The sequence below is a fragment of the Chiroxiphia lanceolata genome, chromosome Z (assembly GCF_009829145.1).
Source record: "Chiroxiphia lanceolata isolate bChiLan1 chromosome Z, bChiLan1.pri, whole genome shotgun sequence".
NCBI classification, from domain to species: domain Eukaryota; kingdom Metazoa; phylum Chordata; class Aves; order Passeriformes; family Pipridae; genus Chiroxiphia; species Chiroxiphia lanceolata.
Window position 1 is genome coordinate 73,219,330 of NC_045671.1, and position 21,370 is coordinate 73,240,699.

Sequence of the window (21,370 nt, forward strand, 5' to 3'; positions counted from 1 at the left end):
AAACGAAAACAAATCTTACTCTTCCTTCTATGGTTGAATAAGAGCATTCTTCAAGGGCCAAGGAAGATGATTTAAATAAACAACTAAAGTTCAGAAGCTTCTGGAGCTTAATTAGCATTCATCTCTATCCCACAGTTATTCATGATACCAAACAGTTCTACATGTCAACCTGCAGAAAATTCCATAGACTGAAAAATGCAAGAGAGACCCTCAGCAACATGATGTCTACTGTCTGACCCACAAGACACCGGTGTCGTTTTGGATGGAAAACCCTGTTTGTATATTGGGGCTGCTGGACAGTTCACATGAAGTGGGAAGACAAAGTCTGAACTATTGGGCTGCATCTATAATTGCTAAGTCTGCTGTTTATGCACCTCACAGTAACTAGGTATGTCTTTTTTTGTGCATCGTCATAGTAAATTGTTCCAAAATATAGACAGTCCATACAGAACTGCAGAAGGAGCAGCAATGGAACCATTGATGTGGCCCTTTAATGCAGCCTTTACCTTCATTAGTCTTAAGTTTGCTAATAGACAGTTCGTTTCTCATACTTGAGAAATAACTTTTCTGTAGTTAACATAGTAATTTAGCTTGTTTTGCAAAAATAATTAAAAAAACCCCAACAACAATGAAACAAAACCCAGCCAATCAACCAAAAACCAACCAACCAACCAAACCCACACACTTTTAGGATATAGTTTAAACACAATGACTTAAAATTCTTCTGAAGCTCTTTCCCAAATGAAGCTGTTTCCCAGCATAACCCAAATAGAAACATTAGGACGGTTTAAAAACAGCTCTTGCTCTGGGAAAGTATGGGAAGCAAAATGCTGTAAGTTGGTATTTGGGGGTTAAAGTATTTTGGGAAAGCTAGGCGTGATCATATGTTTATATTATAGATACTCCTATAAGTTGAGAATGTAATTCTTTAATGACGGTATCAGTAGTAGTAAAGCCCACCAGGGACACTGATGGTGCCTCCCCCTGAGGGGCAGCTGATCAGTCAGTCCTGCGCTCACTTCGCAAGTGAAGGCAGGCTGCTCTTTAGTCGCAGGCTCAGGTTCTCCACTACAGGCAAAACGCTTTCCTCCTCCTCCCCTTCGAGAGACCACAACTTGTGACGCTTTTGCGGCTGAAAGTGTAAAAAAAAAAAAAAAAAATCCGGCTGCGAGATAAAGCGGGAGGAGGAAGGGCAGCAGGCACAGCGGATGCTCCCGCCGCCCCCCCCAGCAGCAGGGGAAGGGCAGGGGCCGGGGGGCAGCGCTGCCTCATTGTCTGGAGCCCCGCGATTCCCGGCTGCCTCCGCCAGGGGTGTGCAGCTCCCGTCGGGAGCCGTGTGCCGGGAGCCGGGCAGCGCAGCCCGAGTGCTCCCGTGACACACCGGAGGAGAGATTGTCTCGCTGCCGCTCCCCGGGGACCGCCGCTGCGGGAGGGGGGGCAGGTCCGGAGGTGTTCCGTGCGTGTGCGGGGGGATGCGGAGCGCGTCGGGCTGAGGTTGTTCTGGCCCCTGGGAAGCACTGCGAGAAGAGGCAGAGAGAGGCAGCGGGAAGCGGCAGGAGCAACACTGAAGTACAGAGCAGCTGTTTCCGAATACTCTGATTCTTTTGGGTACCTCAATGAACGTGAACATGGATTCTGTCACTGAAATCTTCTTGAAGCTGTTGTTTCTCCTGTCTGTTCATCACCGGCACATGGCACTGGCAGGGAATAAATGTGAGTATTGCATATGATTTAAAACTCAATCCGGAGTGTTTTGAAAACTTCTGGGGTATTTTATTTGCATTAAGAGTAAATATTATTTTTGAGACAGGTGTTTATGCTTTGAAATCATGACAGCAGGCTGACAGCCTGAAAATGTTCAAAAATCCTTCTATAGATTTTTGCCATGAGTATATGTACAGAATATTGTTTATAAAGCTTACAGTGTAAGAGTGTCTGAAAGCAACATTTTACTGAGGGATGCATGTTCAGCCCGATTTTCATTTTTGTTTTCTAAGTGCAGCATTTTCCGAGGAATTGTATCTTACATGGAAATTACTGGCAGACTTCTATTGTGTAGTGTTTCAGCTTGGTTTTTAGCAATTGAAAATTTTGAAAGCTGGTATCCGCATCTTCTGAATTAAGCTGTCACTCAACTTTAATGGCAATCACAGTGCAGTTCAAAAGCAGTAGAAATACAACAAGGAAAAAATGTGGACAGCAAGAGTTTAAGGTCTCTGCATTCATCATTTAGGGAGTATTGTTCATGCATGAATAAAGAGGAGAATGCTAACTGTTCCAGTGGAAAGTTTTTTTTTTTTTTTTAAGTGAGTTAGCCAGTAGGGTGGTATCACAAAATAAAGATAGTGGTTACAGTTTTAAAGGCAGTCTGGTCCCTAGGAGGCAAATTATATATGTATCTGAAAATGCCTGCTTTCAGTGCTGAATTAGATTAATTATCTTTAAATTAAAAAAAAATAAAATAAAAAACTTACTTACTAAGCAACTAATTTTCAAGGCTTTTATAATTCAGTAATAGATCTCAGTTATTCTTGTTCCCTTTGATTCAGGTTGAACAAGCTGAAGGATTTCATTTTGTGTTCTGTGGTAGTACAGTAGCCTAAATGCCAGATGCTCATAACCTGAACTGAACATGTTTTCTGCCCTTCGTGTTAAGGCACTGGTTGTGCATCACAGGAATGGGGAGGGCAGGAGCAATGCTTCTGTGGGAAGAAAGTGCATGCCAAAGCAAGGAGGAATGTTCAGGAATAACCTTACAGCCCAGTGGCAAGAGATAGCTCCCTGGAAACATTTGAGCAGTGGCAGAGAAGTTTGGAGCGCTCCATGGATCTCTAGTCTAGGGTTTTACATATGGATGGTTTGTAAACTAAACATGCTCCCATGAGCCAGACACTCACATTGCAGCACCAAAATGATCTTGTGCTGTCATTCAGTAATGATATCTCATTTGATACTCAAGAGCATAGTGTAGCCCTAAACATGAATACTAAGTTCCTCTTGTTAAACACTCTGCTGCAATCCAGTCACAGCTTTAATTCTCTTCATCATTCTGCATTGTACGGTTTATGAATACATCCATTTTCACAAGACCATGATAATTGAATTGCACATTAATAGCATTTGGCACTATGCACAAAACTAAATCAGTTGCTTACAGGGAGGCATATTAAAACCATTGCAAAAAAAGACTTGCATCACACAGCAGAGCTGTAAAGCACTAGAGGTCACTCTTACAATTTAGGAAGCAAGGTTTGAGGAAGAGGCTGAAGCTTTCCAAAGCAGGATTCTGAAGGATAAAACATATCAAGTATGAAATACATCTGCTACTGGCTTTCTCAATACGTGTCAAAAACAGGCCAAAATCAATTCCAGTATCAAATGGTTGAATTGAATGAACAGATTTTTTTCACATATATACTAATATACAGAAATGTATAGTATTTTTATTTAGGAATAAGTCCTAGCTCCTATGAGAAAACATTCACCTGATCTGAAAATATAAGAACTCTCACCCATGCTACAGCCAAGGAAACTTATTGTAGGAAGAATAAAATTATTTAGATTAAGGACTGAGTGTTAACATATGAAGAGAACTTGGCCAGTCTAATGTATATTATTCATTTTCAATATCTAATCTGGGGGAAAAAAATCCCCTTATATATTATTTTTGAAGTGAAAATTTCTGTAGAAGAGTTAGTTTATTTTGGAAGTTTCCATCTCAAGTATCACGGTATAAAATTTGCCATTGTGTTAGGATTCGTAAAACTACCTCAGGAGAAAAGGTTTTTCATAATTACTGATTCCAGGAGATCCATACTGGAGCCATTATCTACCCATTTGAACTTATTTTACTCCTTTCTTCTTGAGATGTTAAAGAAGAATTGAAATCCTTCTCAATAGGTGGTTTTACTATTGGCAATAGGGCATTTAAACATGTTTACCAAAACAGGTAAAGCTTGGTTTCCTTTCGTGAATTCTGATAGCTAGAATGTCCAGTAGGCTGCCAATCATCAAAGAAAATAGAAAATAGGGGGTTTAAGTTTTCCTCTATGTTAATATTTTTCTTTTCTTTTAATTTTATGGGTCTTTCTGTAGTCTCAGATCCTGAACACCTAAGTTTTTCTTTGTCCTTCAGACCAGCTGCCAGTAAGAAAAGACCAAAGTAAAGACCTTTACACTTCACCTTGAAGTGTCAATGTTAGTGTTACAAGGTCAGTTGTATAAAGAACATTTCTTGGATCAAAAATTTAAGTGTTTGGAATTATTTCTGTCTTAAAAGAACCACGGTGTTTCTCTTTTGAGTAAAACCATTTTGAAGTTCCTAAGTTGTCTGGAGGTAGCAGACCCTGTCGTCTAGAATATGCAAGTTAATTTCTAGGGTCTTATTTTTGGGTTTGTTTGCTTGCACTGAAAATTAACAGTGACACTTCCAACTGAAAGAGGCAATAATTGGTGCTGAAAACTCAAATATTTTAAAAGTTCTACAGTAGTGCTGCTTAGTGGTTTCCTATGCTTTCTTCCTCCCAAAGAATTGCACTTCCAAACCAGTTGAAAGAAGTTTGAAGTGCACTGAGTAAGTAAGTGTATAAGGTCAAGGGTGAGTTTTAAATGAAGTATTAAAGCAAGTACTGCTGTAAGTTTTTTTTTTCCACTGGAGCTATGAAACATTTTTATTTTATTGGGAACTGGCTCTACAGTTGTAAATCAGTAAGTTACTAAATCATCCCTTGAAAACCTGCCAGAAATTGGTACTCCAATAGGTGCAGTATTTTTTTAAAAACTCTCTAAAACTGAAGTGTTGCACAAAATGTAATTAAACCTTCTATACACATCAACTCAACTGTGACCAAAAATTATTAAGGTTAATTTTGACAGTGAATGGAAATAAGGAGAACAAATTAGGGACTTTCCACGCAAATTCTCACCTCTTCATACCTACTTCTTTTTGTTAAAACTCTCCAGTTTCACAGAAACTTTTATTAGTTCACATTTTGATATATGTACTACGATGATCACAATTTTTATAAATGTGTGTTTATTTTTATTCCTACTATGACTGCAATTGATATTATTTTTAAATATCAGGGATTTCTTGCTAATGTTTGAACAGAATACCTCTCTAAAGCTGACAGTGAATGACTATTAATGAAGGTTTTCAGATAGAGGACTGAGCGAATACATATATTGATTATACTGTGAGATACAAGTCATTGTACATGTAATATCCCTAGGGAAGGGATTACTTGCTACAAGGAAAATACTGTATCTTAATTTAGAAATTAATATCATTTTGATGTTAATCATGGGTACCAAACAGTTCTGTAGATTAACTGGCAACTTTATGGAATTGCAATAAAAATATACTAAAGTGTTGTTTATCAAAACCAATTTAATTTAAGACGTTGTTCTTTTACCATTAGTTCTTGATTGATGTGAACTGTAGGGAATGAGAAAGTAGACATTTCTTCAATTTTATTTTAGCTTCATTAATATTTATCTTCTGTTTATTATTATCTATCTCTACTATGAGATAGCAATGGAGACCTCATCAGAGATCAGGCCATCCCTGGGCAATTATTTTCATGAATAAAACATTACAGACATCTCTAATATATTTGGCATGTTTTTAGTACAGTAACATCAAAAGCTTGTATCAACATCAAATCTAAACTAACACCAAGAGAAAAAACTATCAAAAATTTTTTTTTTTCAGTCTTTCAAGGCTTAGAATTCACAGAAAGGCCTTGGGTTGATTACACTGAGTATAATCAACAATTTACATCCCATTGCTCTAGGCTTTCAAATTCCCATGAACACACTTGTCCCTGAGCTCAGGATGGATAGAGGAAACTTCATCATGACTGAAGGAGAGTGACAGACAAATAATGACACCTCAAAGTAGGACAGACTCAACCATAGGAATAAAATGCAGTACATTATATGTAAAATATATTCTAAGTGCTATTAATAACATTTGCTTCATATGTTAGAATCATAGAGTCATAGAATCATAGAATCACAGAATCAGCTGGGTTGGAAGGGACCTCCAAGATCATTAAGTCCAACCCTTGATCCAACCCCGCTGTGGTTCCCAGCTCATGGCACTGAGGCCACATCCAGTCTCATCTTAAAAACCTCCAGGGACGGAGAATCCCCCACTTCCCTGGGCAGCCCATTCCAATGGCTGAGCACCCTCTCTGCAAAGAAATTCTTTCTAATATCCAACCTAAATCTCCCCTGGCACAGCTGAAGACCCAGCCCTCTTGTCTTGCTGAGAGTTGCCTGGGAAAAGAGACCAACCCCCCCTGGCTCCCCCCTCCTGTCAGGGAGTTGCAGAGTGAGGAGGTCTCCCCTGAGCCTCCTCTTCTCCAGGCTGAACAGCCCCAGCTCCCTCAGCCTCTCCTCACAGCACTTGTGCTCCAGTCCCTTCCCCAGCCTCGTTGCTCTCATCTGGACCTGCTCCAGCCCCTCAATGTCCTTCCTGAGCTGAGGGCCCAGAACTGGACACAGCACTCAGGGGTGGCCTCACCAGTGCTGAGTCCAGGGCAAGAATCACTTCCTTGGACCTGTTGGCCACACTGTTCCTGATCCAGGCCAGGATCCATTGGCCTTCTTGTCCCCCTGGGCACACTCTGGCTCCTGTTCAGCTCCCTGTCCATCCCCACTCCCAGCTCCCTTCCTGCCTGGCTGCTCTCCAGCCCCTCTGTCCCAGCCCGTGGGGCTGCAGGGGGTTGTTGTGGCCAAAGTGCAGGACCCGGCCCTTGGCCTGGTTGAACCTCATCCCGTTGGAATCAGCCCATGGATCCAGCCTGTCCAGGTCCCTCTGCAGAGCCCTCCTGCCTTCCAGCTGATCGACTCCCCCCCAGCTTGGTGTCATCTCCAAATTTGCTGATGTGGACTCAGTCCCCTCATCCAGATCATCAGTAAAGATATTAAACAGGACTGGGCCCAGCACTGATCCCTGGGGACACCACTGGATCCCAACTGGATGCAGCTCCATTCCCCACCACTCTCTGGGCCCGGCCCTCCAGCCAGTTCCTGACCCAGCACAGAGTGACCCTGTCCAAGCCGTGGACTGCCAGCTTTTTCAGAAGTATACTGTAGGATGTACTGTATTTTAGTTAAACACCAGTCAGAAGTTCCAGATGAAAGAACTTCACATCTTCAGTCATGGCCATTCTGCTTTCTTTCTTATGTAATAAGTAGATGTAAGCATACATCTATATTCATTCACAAGAAAGTCAACCTTTAGCTAAGCTGATGTATCCAATTGCCTACGTCTCTCAAAATCATGTATGCTTCTCTTTGTTGTATATGTGCTCAAATTTAGTTTTTTTTTCTGAATATTTCTTCGTTGCAGTAGGAAAAAAACCCAAACAAATAGTTTGTCACACATTTAGAGGACTGTTGCTGTTTAACCCCAGGCATCAATCAAGCACCGTGCAGCCAGTCACTCCCCAAACAGCAGGATCAGGGAGAGAATTGGAAGGGTGAGAGCTAGTAAACTCATGGGTTGAGAAGAGTTGGATTTAATGATCCTTGTGGGTCCCTTCCAACTCAGAATATTCTGGGATTCTGTGAATAGGAAGAGCAAAAGCTCTTCGCTGCTTCCTGTGGCCAGGCAGCTGTTCAGCCATCTCCAGGAGAGCAGGGCCCCATCACTCCTAATGGTGATTTGAGAAGGCAAAAACCATTACTCCAAATGTCCCCTCCTTCCTCTGTCTTCCCCCAGTTTTATATTATTTATTATTATTACTAAACATGATGTCACATGGTCTGGAATACCCCTTTGGTCAGGTTGGGTCACCTGTCCTGGCTGTGTCTCCTTCCCATCTTCCTCACCAGCACTGGAAGTACTAAAAGCAGAAAAATCCTTATCTCTGTGTAAGCCTTGTTGAGCAATAACAAAACCATCTCTGTATAAACCCTGTGTTCAGTACAAATCTAAAACATAGCCACTGTGAAGAAAATTAACTCTACCCCAGCCCAACTCAGCACAGTAACTCATGTGATGTGCTTGCTAGTATTCTCTCTACTGGTTCATCTTTTGAAAGAACTTCAACAACCACAGTCTCACAGCTTCTAAGAAGTTTTGCTGAGAAAAAAATGGGTCAAATATCTCCCCCATCCCTTCTCAATCCTGCTGCTTCCCTACTCTGAACAAGCAAATCAAAGAACACTTCAATACTCAAGAAGCATTAGGTCTTTCAAATATTTTTCTTTTCTCCCCAAATACACCTTTGCTTTGGTGCCACTTGTAGTTCTGAGAGTTTAGGATGCAGCATCACACAGGATGTGAGCTCTGTTTTGTGGGAATGTTAGAACTGCTCCTCAGTACCATAATATCCTTATTTCATGGTAGTTGCTCTCAGCTAACATGGTGAAAACAAGAGGTGGAAGCTGGGAGGTCCATCACTAATTCAAAGGGCTCTCCTTTCTGGAACAATCCAGGCAGTTTTTTAAGAATGGTAAAGAAATAACAAGTACAAAAATAGTCATGTCTGTCAGTGACTCCAGAAGTACAGATTAGCTTTATTTAAGATATTTCTGAAGAGAAAAGTCACAAGTTGCTTTTCCCTCTGGGTTTTCAGTTGTTTTATGAAGAGGAAGGGAAAAGCTGAAAGATAGTTATAACATTGATTGTTATAGGTTTCTCTGCAGTTGCTTGTATTTTGTGCTGTTAAATGTTTTGGTAGATTGATCTGGTAGTTCTTGAATATAGAACCTCCTTGCAAGTTATAACTTGTGATTTTGGCAGTCAGGGTCTATGCATGACTTCTAAACTAAAAATTGAAGAAGAGATATATGCGCCTCAGTAAACTATATATTATATAAATGTTTATAACAAAAACTGCCTCTCTAAATTTGAGAAATAGCATAAAACATAGAGGAGACACAACATGCTGTCAAGACAAAAATGTTTTACTTTATTTTTTTTTTTGTAAAAAAAAATGCAGCTCTAATGCTAGGGTTAAACTAACTGAAGTTTACTGAAATTTTAACTCTGCAGTGTTTTGTATCTATGTATCTAATCATTCTTACTTATGTGTCCTTTGTTTGTGTATATATATATATATGTTTATATATACTATATATATGGTATATATACCATTGGGTATCAACACTTTTCAATGGAGTATTCTGTAGGTTGTCTTTCATCAATTGAAGCCTATGGCAGTAATCTCAAATTAAATCTGTGAAGCACAGAGGAGGATTGGTGTCCAATTTTTCTGTTTTTCAGAGTAAATTTTTAAGTGCTTACTACAAACTGGTCTGCTATTTTTGGTAGGCAGAATGTTGTGTGGACTTGGAGGTAACAATTATCATGTTTATATTTTACTTAATGAGCGTTTTCAGTGCAATAATTTGAAAAGTGATTGAAATCCTGGAAACCTCATTTTAAGTAGATTAAAATTAGCAGCAACAGAGTTATTGTTTAAATATCATACCCACTTAATAGAGAAGTGAAGAAAACTAGGGTTTTAAATCTCAAAGAATAGAGAAAAAATATGGTTAGGAGTTCTATCCCACTGGGTAGTGGGTCTAATAACTTTTTTATTAAGTCTATCTTGTTATTGGGCTGTGCTCAGGAATAAGTTATTGCTTGTTCCTTGCTGTTACTGTGCCTGTTTGTTTCTATAAAATTCTTTTATCAATTTAAATATTTACATATGTGGTCTTGGGGGGAAAGTAGGTTAGAAACAGCATGCTGGAATATTTGAATTCATTGCTTAATATCATTCTTTTTTTCCAGACAATAGCTGAAGAAGATCTTGCTCTTTTTCGGATGTTTCTCTGTGCATTTTAAAATCTAAGTAGCAAGTGTTTTTTAAAAACTAAATTATTTCTAAAAATATGATTTTGTTGATATTTCTTCCTGATTACATTTAAAATTTGCTACCAAAAATTTCCGTCTGTATCTGCTTGACCTGTTCAGCATTACTGTGAAAATATACCTTTAAAGAAAATTCTAAATAACAAAAAAAAAAAAATATATATATATAAAAAAAAATTAAAAATCTCTCTCATAAAGTATGTGGTTAAATAGGGTACAAAAAGTATTATTACTCAGACACCATATAACCGATAAACCTCACCAGGAGAGAAAACAGAACAAGTTCATTTTAAGGAAGGCCTAGGGCAGAGGTTTTGAACAAGACAGCAAAAGACCTTCAGAGGGCAACAGGCCTTTTATTAAAGTGATGCTGTAGATGAGACCTTAAACCATCTTGTCCAGGAGCTGCTTTATGCTGACGTCACCGCCCTTGTTGCCCACACAGAAGCAGCTCTGCAGCGTTTAACATCCTGCTTTGCAGACGCTGCTGAGCTCTTTGGGCTGGAAGTCAGCTTAAAGAAGACACAAGTTCTCCATCAACCTGCACCTCAGGAAGTCTTCCATCATCCCCACATCACCATTGGCCAATCAGAGCTCAAATCAGTCCAGCAGTTTAATTACCTGGGCAGCCTCATCTCCTTGGATGGTGAGATTGACGGGGAGATAGACAACAGGTTAGCAAAGGCATACAGTGCCTTTGGAAAGCTTCATAAAAGAGTTTGGTGAAATAAACACCTGAAGAAAAGTACCAAGATCAGTGTTTACAGAGCCATAGTGCTGTCTACTCTCTCGTATGGATCTGAATCCTGGGTCATCTACCGCCACCACCTGCGACTCCTCGAACGCTTCCATCAACGCTGCCTCCGTGCAATCCTAAACATCCACTGGGCAGATTATGTGACCAATCCATCTGTTCTAGAACAGGCACAGTCACAAGTATTGAGGCCATGTTGCTGAGAACACAGCTGTGCTGGGCAGGGCACGTCTCCAGGATGAAGGACCAACCACCCCCTCCCTAAGATCCTGCTCTATGGTGAACTTGCCACCGGCTGCCGCAAGAGAGGAGCCCCAAAGAGGAGATACAAGGACTGCCTGAAACAACATCTCAGCCTTGGCCATATTGATCACCAGAACTGGTCTACTCTGGGCTCCAGTCGGGAGGTCTGGTGACACCCCATCTATAACGCTGGTGATGCCTTTGAGAACTCAGCAGGATCACCCTTGAGGAGAAAAGACAAGGCAGAAAGAATCGTGTCCTGCAGAATTTACCACCTAAGGAGTCTTTCTGCTGTGCCTTTTGCAACCGGACATGTCTGTCTTGTATTGGCCTTTTTAGCCACCAGTGTGTTTGTAACAAACGTGGGTAGAGCCCTTCCCAAATCTTCGTTTGTGAAGCCAGACCATGATGGAGATGTAGATGAACTGAGTTGCATACAGGGAGCCTGAAACACTTTGCTTTAATTCCCCTGCATCATTCCACTGTATCCTCAGTTACACTAGACTGGATATGCTCAACATGGATATTCTGTAATTATCTGAAAGTTTTGAGGGGAGGGGAAAAGTTTTTTTTTTCCTTTAGGATTATGAAGTATGGTAGAGATCATGTGATGTTTGCAGCTATGAAATATTAATAAGAAAATGGTAATTTGAAGCTGAAAGAAATTTGGAATTAGAAATAATTACATAGGAGCAGAAAAAGGGAGATTTTTACTGCTTCATTTATTAGCAAATATGACTTACTTTTGAGATACATAATTAACTCTGATGTCTTCTGCAGAGACAGGAAAATCGAGATTTATCTGTCTAAAATTAAAAATATGAAGCTTGAATATTTTCTTCTGAGCTAGCTAAGTCCCTTTTTAGTCATATGAAAGAAAAAATTTATCTTGTACAAAGAAGTCATGCAGAAGATGGAAGGAAGAAATCACATGCAAAGATGAATTGCAGCGTAGAAGTACCATTTGTCTCACTGCTGATTATGACTGAGTCTAAATAGCTAGGACTTTGTAGAAATTAAAACTAGATTAGATGGGTTCCAGTTCCATCAGAATATCCTACTCTAAATAAGTATTAGAGAAAAGTACTGCAGGCTATACTGACTGTCTTGTTCAGTGGTCACTAGCTATGCCCAACAGCATTCCTTATTTGCTGATAAGGCTCCCAGAGTTTCCTTTCCCTGTGTTTGGCTGAGCAGGTTCTCCTTGACTTCCCATGGGTTTTGGCTGCTCCTATTGCTAATCCCAACAAAAAAATATAGGGACTAAGTGAGGAGCTGGAAATACTCTACCAGTGAGAGTGTCTTTCACTACTGAAAGCATGAAATGAGCAGGTATGTTGACCATGCACAACGTTCTGGTAAAGTGAAAATCTCATTAAATTAAATAAGCTGGAACTGACTGTTCTATCCGCCTGAGACAGTCTGATCTTTCCACTCCTTTGATAAACCATGATTCAAATTTCATTTTAACCCCAGTCTTGTCAAAATGTGTACCTTTGTTTCTTTTAAAGAAAGCGTAGAGTGAAAGATACTGTTATGAAAAAAAAAACCAACCAAACAAAGCAAACCAGGATCCCACAGCATTTTATTTTTATAAAACATAATAAACCAAATGTACTGGTTTAAAAGTTAACCAGCAGAGGAAACCAAGCCAACTCAAAAAGAGAGATTACAAGTCAGAATAACAATTTAATAAAATAATACAATAAGTACGACCACACAGACAAGCAACCAGCCCTAACCCACAAAGCCCAAATGTACAACCCAGCACCCCGGGGCACAAACAAAGCGGTGCTACCTGGGCCCCCCCTTGAGTCCAAAGCAAAGGGAGAGGGGAAAAACCTGCTGGTGGGAGAGCTGCTGCAGTCCAACCAAAAGTGGTGATTGTAGTCCAGCCGAGGGTGATGGTGAACTGCAGTCTGGCCAAGAGCGATGAGCTGCAGTCCTCCTCTGGATCCCACGAGTGGTAAAAAGGTTCCAAAACTCCAGGTTTATATACTCTCCAGTTTAGGCAGGAATGTTCAGTCCTCCCCTCAGAGCAGGGAATTCCATAAAAGGCTGTTTAGTCCTTCCCTCAGAGCGGAGAATTCCATAAAAGGGTATGAGGGTGCTCATTCCATAAAAGGATATGAGGGTGCTCAGGAACATTCTCCCCCCACACGCACCTCGCAGGCCTCTACTGACAACAGTTTCTGGGAAAATGGCGTGGAGGGCTATAGAATACACAGTCCTGGGCTACACCCATCCAGTGATGAACTGGTCCCAGCTGTTCTAACCAGGATACCAAATAAAAATATCTTGGTACTTTCATGATTACTTTAAAGCCTTCCTACCATCCAGCATCTAATGATGATTCAGAATAGAAAACCTTTTTATGCTTCAAACCAGCAAGTTGTGCCTCTCACTGCAACTTCCCAGTCAATGACAGGATGCCCGTCTACTATGCAACTGTCTAGTTTGCAATAGTTTTGTAATCATGGTGAGATTTGCTTACCATTCTGGTTTTTTAGAAGAATAAGCAATCTTTAGTAACTGGTTGGATTTAGTTTTTTAATCAATGAAAACTAGCCCTGCAACTCAATGTCCTTATTCTTTATAACTAAAAATTCCAGAGAAATCAATAGGAGTTTTACCTAAATAAATAATGAATAAAAGCTTTGAAAAGAAAGATCTGAATATTCATTCAACGCTGATATGCTGCATGGTTTGACTATAACTGGGTCTCTTCATTTCCTTTCTAAGTAACAGACCTTTCATTATGCCTTGTTTGGAGGACTCAGATACACAACTGTATAACAAGAAAGAATTAATCATTTGTCCCTCTTGACAAAAAATAAATATGAGAGGACAAGGACATTTTGAATTTTAGCTAGTTCCTGTGGTCGGAGAATTTATGTGCCTGCAGTGAAAAACTACTACGCTGCTTTTCTGAGCCAATGGTAACATTTTTTAAAAAAACTATCAAGATGATTGATTTTGATTTTCGAGGGTTCTTTCAGGAGTACCAGAATGCCATGGAGCACACTGGAGTTTGCTGAGCTCTGCCATCCAAACTGATAAGGTGTGTTGCAGTAACTCTTATCAGCCTGAGTGTGGAATTTGTTTTTCAGTTGCACCGTGCCAGCATACTCTGGAGCTCCACCATACCCTTCAGAGATTATATGTCTGCCCTCAAGCAAAGCCTGTCTCAGAGACGCCTTTTCCACAGAGCAGACATGTCTCCAGTAATTAAGACTGGAACCAACCAAACTCTTGGAGAAAGGAGGGATCATCATAAAACTTGTTTACAGATACTAACGCATAATTTTACTCCTTACAAGTTTTACATAAAACGTATTTTTAAACATGTTTATGTCACTGAATAAGTTTCTTTCCCCTGCAAAATAGGAGAAGCAGAACCACGGTGCTTTGTAATCTCATTTCCTAATGTACTTTTTGGAAGATATGGATAACAGTGATTAGCCTGGCACAAGAGAACTACGACAGGGTGTTTTTCATGGCACAATGTTGTAAGAATGTTATTCTGACTTCAAGTAAAATGGAATACAGAAAGAATTCAATGGCAGATGAATCAGCTACCAAACCTTTGTTTGATTTTGACAGACTACCTGTTACTGTAAGAGACTATGAATGTTCTTTTTTCATCTGGGTGAAACTTGCAGTCCATATAACAGTAAATAGGTGTAAAACTCTCAGATGTCCTAGACGCAGGTAAGAGATTAAAGGTAGGTGTAGCACTCTTCTGAAGAATCCTTGAAGATATGTCAGGAAATGTGTTTCTTCTATGGGATATCACCTTTTAGCATCTACTTCCTATATATTGTTAATGTGCTTCAGGGCATGTTGAATTCTTTCCTTTTCTCTTTCTTTCCCAAGGGCTCAAAATACTCAACCTTAAGCTTGTTTTGACTTTTGTGAACAGTCACCATCTCATAGATCATACTTATGCTGTAAAGCTGTCCTTTACTCTGTTCTGATTCATCCTCCATGGACAGAAAAACAAAGAATTTAAGAGGTAGAGACTGGAGATGAGGAAGATTAACGTGCAAGTACCCATATGCACATTTCTATGCTGTCTGCAGTGAAGGGTTGCTATTTTTGAACCCTTTGCAAATTGCCTGCGTCTCTTTGTTGGCTTTCTGTGTGTAGCCCAGAAGTGTTAGACGTTGAGTCAGACTGCCCTAAATTTTGAGCGATGGGTGAGTGATGGATTCACAGTTCTGCTGAACTTTGTTATACTCAGAATACTGTGGTAAAAAGTGTGTTTTATCATGGCTGCGTCAGAGTGGGGTGGAAGGATGGGCGAGGATGAGGAATCTACCACGGCAAATATGTCTTTTCTTCTACCTCTGCAGTTCCTACTTAGAAATTTGACAACATTTTGCTTCTTGGGAAGGGCAGTAACGTATTGTGGATATTCTAGATGAGGACAGATTGAGAAATTCTAGCAGAGAGTCATCTGATCCGGCTCTCACCTCTAATAAAGTGTGTGTGTGTGTGATGGAGGTGCTGAAGAGAGTAGTCTCTGTTTTGATGTGTCTAATGTGATTTTGTAATGCCTCAGTGGAAGTGTTTCTAAGATAACACCGCAAGTGTTGAAATTGTACGTTGAGTAGAATCAAATTATGTCAAATTTCAGTGCCTGGTTGTGCATACTTGAATATTATGGATTCAGAGGCATGATTCAAAAATCTACCAGTGAACTAGGATTAGTAAAATGGTAGTATGATGGATCACAATGGCTTACTTAGGAAATTATGACTATGATGTTCATATTTTCATGTTAGCTTCTATAATTATATATATCCATATCTTGCTGAATGCTGTACTCTCAGCAGATATTTTTTTTAATGATAGATTCATCTTTCACACCTGAATTGTTGTTCGTGTGATATGATTTACTAATTCCATAGATATTGAATTATTTATATTATTTTTGTGGCTTTAATTAGCATAGAAGTACATTTGGAAAACAACATCCCAAGCTAGATATGTGTCCTTTTCTCAGTAATTCACGATGAATAAATTGTAACACAAAATAATCTCAAACCTGAAAGATCCATATTCATGGGAATTTTGAAATGTTGCTCTCATCCTTCCTACCCTGCCACTTGCCACTAAAGAGGTACGTGTAGGACAAGTTGTGGTGAAGAAGGTGTTCTTCTGACTTTGGAATCCCACTTCTAAAACCATATTAGAACCACATTTGCAGTAATGGACAGTTTCAGTCAGAAAATCAAGATCCTTTTTCAGAACAGAACACTGTAGAATGTTGGTTGTTTCTTAAGCTGTAGCTTGTCATAAAACACAACCAGGTAAAATAGATGATAAATGGCAGTGGGTTGTAATCACTCAGTGTGTTGTCTGCCTATATAAATTGTGATCTATGTTATAGATATCCTTTAATATCTGCCTAAAAACATTTGATAGATTCTTTACCCACTTAAATTTCTTCAAATCAAATAATTCATTGTGATTTTCCCAAAAATTAATCTATCATGACTGAGAAAAGAAATCCTACACCAGACTGTAAAGTATTATCTGTATTAAAATAAGGAATTTCTCATGAAGGAGGAATTGTCTTATTCCTTCAGACCAAACAGAAATTTAATTTTCAAGGCCTAACTACACAACTCAGAAGAAAATCAAACATTTTTAAAAACAGTAAAAGTAAAAAAAAAATAGTGAGTAGTGGTTTTGTTTGTTTGTTTGTTTGTTTGTTTTTTGTTGTTGTTGATTTGGTTGTTTTAAAATTGACTCAGTTTTGATATTTTTTACAAAGCTGAAATTTCATACAGTACGAAGTAATATTACATGATCAGTCAAAATAAAGGTTTGCAGAACCTGTGCTCTGTCAGGGACACTATTTTGTAAACTCCCTCCATTCCCTTTTGCAGGCACCAGAAATGCAGATGCCAGATTGCCTCATTTTACCATGACTTCCTTTTTTTCCCCTGGCAAGTACTGCAGGAATTGGAAATATCTCTATTTCTGACACGTGATTTGGCTGCCAAGACTGGCCTTGGCTGCTCTGCTCTTTACTGTTTCTTACTACTAGTGAGAAATGTGCAGTTTCATAGTAATGCAAGTAGGTGGAGATAGATCCTTCCACCTCGGAAGCCATGCATGTATTTGAATATTTGGAACAACACTTCATTAAAGAGAGGAAGAGCCTTATAAAGAATACAAATGTTTACTGCTGATCATCATCATCATGGCCTGGCTTCACAAACGAAGATTTGGGAGGGGCTCTACCCACGTTTGTTACAAACACGCTGGTGGCTAAAAAGGCCAATACGAGACAGACACATCCGGTTGCAAAAGGCACAGCAGAAAGACTCCTTAGGTGGTAAATTCTGCAGGACACGATTCTTTCTGCCTTGTCTTTTCTCCTCAAGGGTGATCCTGCTGAGTTCTCAAAGGCATCACCAGCGTTATAGATGGGGTGTCTCCAGACCTCCCAACTGGAGCCCAGAGTAGACCAGTTCTGGTGATCAATATGGCCAAGGCTGAGATGTTGTTTCAGGTAGTCTTTGTATCTCCTCTTCGGGGCTCCTCTCTTGCGGCAGCCGGTGGCAAGTTCACCATAGAGCAGGATCTTAGGGAGGGGGTGGTTGGTCCTTCATCCTGGAGACGTGCCCTGCCCAGCACAGCTGTGTTCTCAGCAACATGGCCTCAATACTTGTGACTGGGCCTGTTCTAGAACAGATGCATTGGTCACATAATGTGACCAGTGGATGTTTAGGATTGTACGGAGGCAGCGTTGATGGAAGCGTTCGAGGAGTCGCAGGTGGTGGCGGTAGATGACCCAGGATTCAGATCCATATGAGAGAGTAGACAGCACTATGGCTCTGTAAACACTGATCTTGGTACTTTTCTTCAGGTGTTTATTTCACCAAACTCTTTTATGAAGCTTTCCAAAGGCACTGTATGCCTTTGCTACCCTGTTGTCTATCTCCCCATCAATCTCACCATCCGAGGAGATGAGGCTGCCCAGGTAATTAAACTGCTGGACTGATTTGAGCTCTGATTGGCCAATGGTGATATGGGGATGATGGAAGACTTCCTGAGGTGCAGGTTGATGGAGAACTTGTGTCTTCTTTAAGCTGACTTCCAGCCCAAAGAGCTCAGCAGCCTCTGCAAAGCAGGATGTTAAACACTGCAGAGCTGCTTCTGTGTGGGCGACAAGGGCGGTGTCATCAGCATAAAGCAGCTCCTGGACAATATGGTTTAAGGTCTTGGTGTGGGCCTTCAGTCGCCTTAGGTTGAAAAGGTTTCCATCAGTATGGTATCGGATGTAGATCCCGTCCTGATCATCGAGGTCTGCGGTGGCCCTTTGGAGCATCCTGCTGAAAAAGACTGTGAATAGGGTTGGTGTGAGAACGCAGCCTTGTTTCACACCATTCTTTATTAGAAAGGGTTCAGAAAGTGCATTGCCATATCTGACTTGGCCGTGCTGATCCTCATGGAGTGATATGATCATTTTAAGGAACTTGGGGGGACAACCTAAGCGTTCCAAAATCTGCCACAGACCTCTTCTGCTCACAGTATTGAAAGCCTTGGTGAGGTCGACAAAGGTTACATAGAGACCTTTGTTCTGTTCCCTACACTTCTCTTGCACTTGTCTGAGAACAAACACCATGTCTGTGGTGCTCCTCTTGGCTCTGAGACCACATTGGTTTTCAGGTAGAATTCCTTCTGCAATAGCAGGTATTAGTCTGTTCAGCTGTAACACATCATCTTCTGTCTGTGCATATCAGCACTGCTGATATCAATACAGTGTCGTTAGCACATGCAGCTTTGCTGCTAACTTCTGATGTCGTGCTCCTCCTGTGAAACTCCAGCATTCAAACCCTTGCCCAAAATGAAGGCTTTCTAACGACCTTTTAAAGACCTTATCTTTGTAATTGTGGAAAGAGAATAAAAACACCTAATGAGTTACCTTAGTGAAGGCTTGAAAAATCTGTATGCAGCTATCAAGGGTTTTTAAGTCTTGGGTCCCATTCTGGGCTCCCAGTCCTCGCTGTTGAAGGAAGGACTTCAGCAGGGTCCTGGCTGCCACCAGCACATTTAAAACAGTAAAAACCTATTGCTTGATTTTTCCCTTGTTTTGAGTCTCAAAAGGCTTGTACATCTTGGCTATTTTTTGCCTTCAACTTGAGAATTAATTGTATTATTGAGTAACTTCAGGTGACTTTGACTGTATTGTGAAACTTGTAACTTGATTGTAACTCAGAATCTGGGGAAGGGAAAAACCACGAAAACACCCAACCACTAGGAAAGAACTTTTTTGTCGTTTAATTGTCATGAGTTAAATTAAACTTCGTAATATTTTTATGCATAATATCAATTAATTTTTTAGGCTGGCAAGGTAGTACTTGTAACTGTGCTCACAAACCTCAATGTAAAAAATGACTTTGCATACAGGTGGGGTGGGGGTGGTTATTTTTTTTTATAATCTGATTTTAGAATATCTTTTAATGAAATTGTTAACTTACATTTCCATTTTTTAAATGTGCTTCACAATGCAGAGCTCTCTTTTACCTTTATTTCATGTTCAGTTTTAACATGGTTTTCCTAATGATGTTTATGGGTAATTGTATATGAGAATTTAACATAGGACACAAGTAGTTTAATTGCAGATATCAACACAGAACCGGCCTGAGTAATAAGGAAAATATCTGTTGTTGCTTTTCTAAGTTTCAGAGTTAATTTTAATACACATTCAGAGAAAAAATATAAATGCAAACCAAACATTTTCTGAGGATTTTTTATGTGCCTCATTCACAGCTACTCTGTGTTGAGCTCACATTTGTAAGAAGTGATTCTGTCATTTCCAAATGACAGAAAGCTTCATTTTAGTGTCCCCCTTTCTCTCACTGGTAGCAGTTTTAACCATTGAACAAAGCGAAAATGCTGGTTTGTGCCAAAAGAGAAGACAAACAACCATGGTACTTAGGAAAAGGCTGATTTTTATGAAGTCCTCTAGTAGCAATTGGTGCTCTTTTTATTAGATTGGTGGATTCCATTTACAGGGTCCATCATGATATCAACATTCTGTCTATTCCTTCTGATTTAACTATATTTTGGCATAATCATAAGGGAAAGAGCACAGAGTATGGACTTTGGACAGTGTCTTGTCCTGGAGTTTTTCACACTGACTGTGAGTTTTCAAAAAACGTGGTAGTTTGTTTCTACAGATGTTATCTCAGGTCTGCCTGTATATTTTAGAGAAACTGGTTGTGCATTCCTGTCTGTGGTACACGTAGGATAACTGGTTCCTTTCCTCTGTCCATCTGCAATGTCTTTGCTTTAGTGGAGCATCTCGTGAGGTTGGATTAACATTACAGGGCTGTATCTACCATGACAGCAATTGAAGCTGTACAGTTGGTGGGGGGTTTTTTTTGACTATGTGGTAAAACTTCAAGATTCCATTGATTTCAAAACCTCATCTAGACATGTACGTCTCTGATAGTGCCATATTCAGTCAACTCCCTCAAAACATAGCTGCTTCCCTCACCACTCCACCTGTCCCCTGTCAGCACTATCTAACAGCAAAAAATACGTGGTTGGATATTGTATTTAGACACTGTCTTGAAGAGAAAATAGATAGACAATACATTAGTAATTAAATCAGGACCATTTCATTGGAATGACAAGAAGAGTTCTATTTCAGTAGGAGAAAAATTCACCAAGCAGTAATGAAATGCAGGCACTATGCTACGTTAGGAGATCATTCAACTTGTTTTCTTTAAAGGCGAATCATATTTCTTTAAGCAGGCAGGCAAAATAGGGCATGGAGCACAGCACAAACTTTTTGTCTTCATGGTGATTTTTACAGCTGTGTATGGAAACATGAGAAGGCCATCCTAGACGGAAGCATCCTTTCCGTTGAATGATTGCTCTCTGTAGAGGATGAAGAAAGACTTGAGAACCTATGGCCAAGAGAAAAATTGAATTAATTCTGTTAAACAATGCATATTCTTCAAAAAAAAAAAGAACCCATAGTTGTTTAATCTGCTGTATCTTTGATATTTTGGTGTTTGCCAAGAGATTAAGATATCATCTTCAGCCTAAAATGGTCCTTTTGTTTATAGTTTGAGCAAGCACAACAACAGATATCTCATACAAATTTTTCATTATACTAAAAAATTAATATCCTGATAAGAAGTGTGATAATTAAGCTAACAAGGCAGGCTGGTCTCATTAATATGAAGGCAAATTTTCAAACTGTAATCTTTCTTGTTGAAAAAAGAGTTATTGGACTGCAGGATTTATTTTGCAAGTAAATTGAAAATTAAGTTATGCCTCAAAGGCCTTATTAATTCTTTAAAAACAATCTTAAAAATGTGGCATTCATGATGATTATTTTGCAATGTTGCAGTGTTTCAGCTCTATTGAAATATGAGGGGAGTGTAATATTTTTCCTTTCTTATTTTTCTCGTACATAGATCTCCTCATGATTTTGAAATATTCTACTTAAAGAATAAGTTGAAAAGGAGTATCCCTGTGCATTACCTGTGTTTTTTCTTTATTTC

General features: G+C 39.7%; 1 protein-coding gene across 2 annotated transcripts in view; it reads left to right on the forward strand.

Annotated features, from left to right (window-relative positions):
• Window positions 1-1,265: 1,265 nt before the first annotated feature.
• LOC116780374 (contactin-associated protein-like 4) overlaps window positions 1,266-21,370 on the forward strand; it is a 202,069-nt gene continuing 181,964 nt past the window's right edge. Inside the window, exon 1 of one of the 2 annotated variants that reach the window (XM_032675302.1) lies at window positions 1,266-1,713. In XM_032675302.1, the coding sequence (XP_032531193.1) occupies window positions 1,617-1,713 (97 nt within the window). In that variant the 5' untranslated portion in view covers window positions 1,266-1,616. The remainder of the gene's footprint in view (window positions 1,714-21,370) is intronic. The other variant, XM_032675301.1, reaches the window with a different exon arrangement.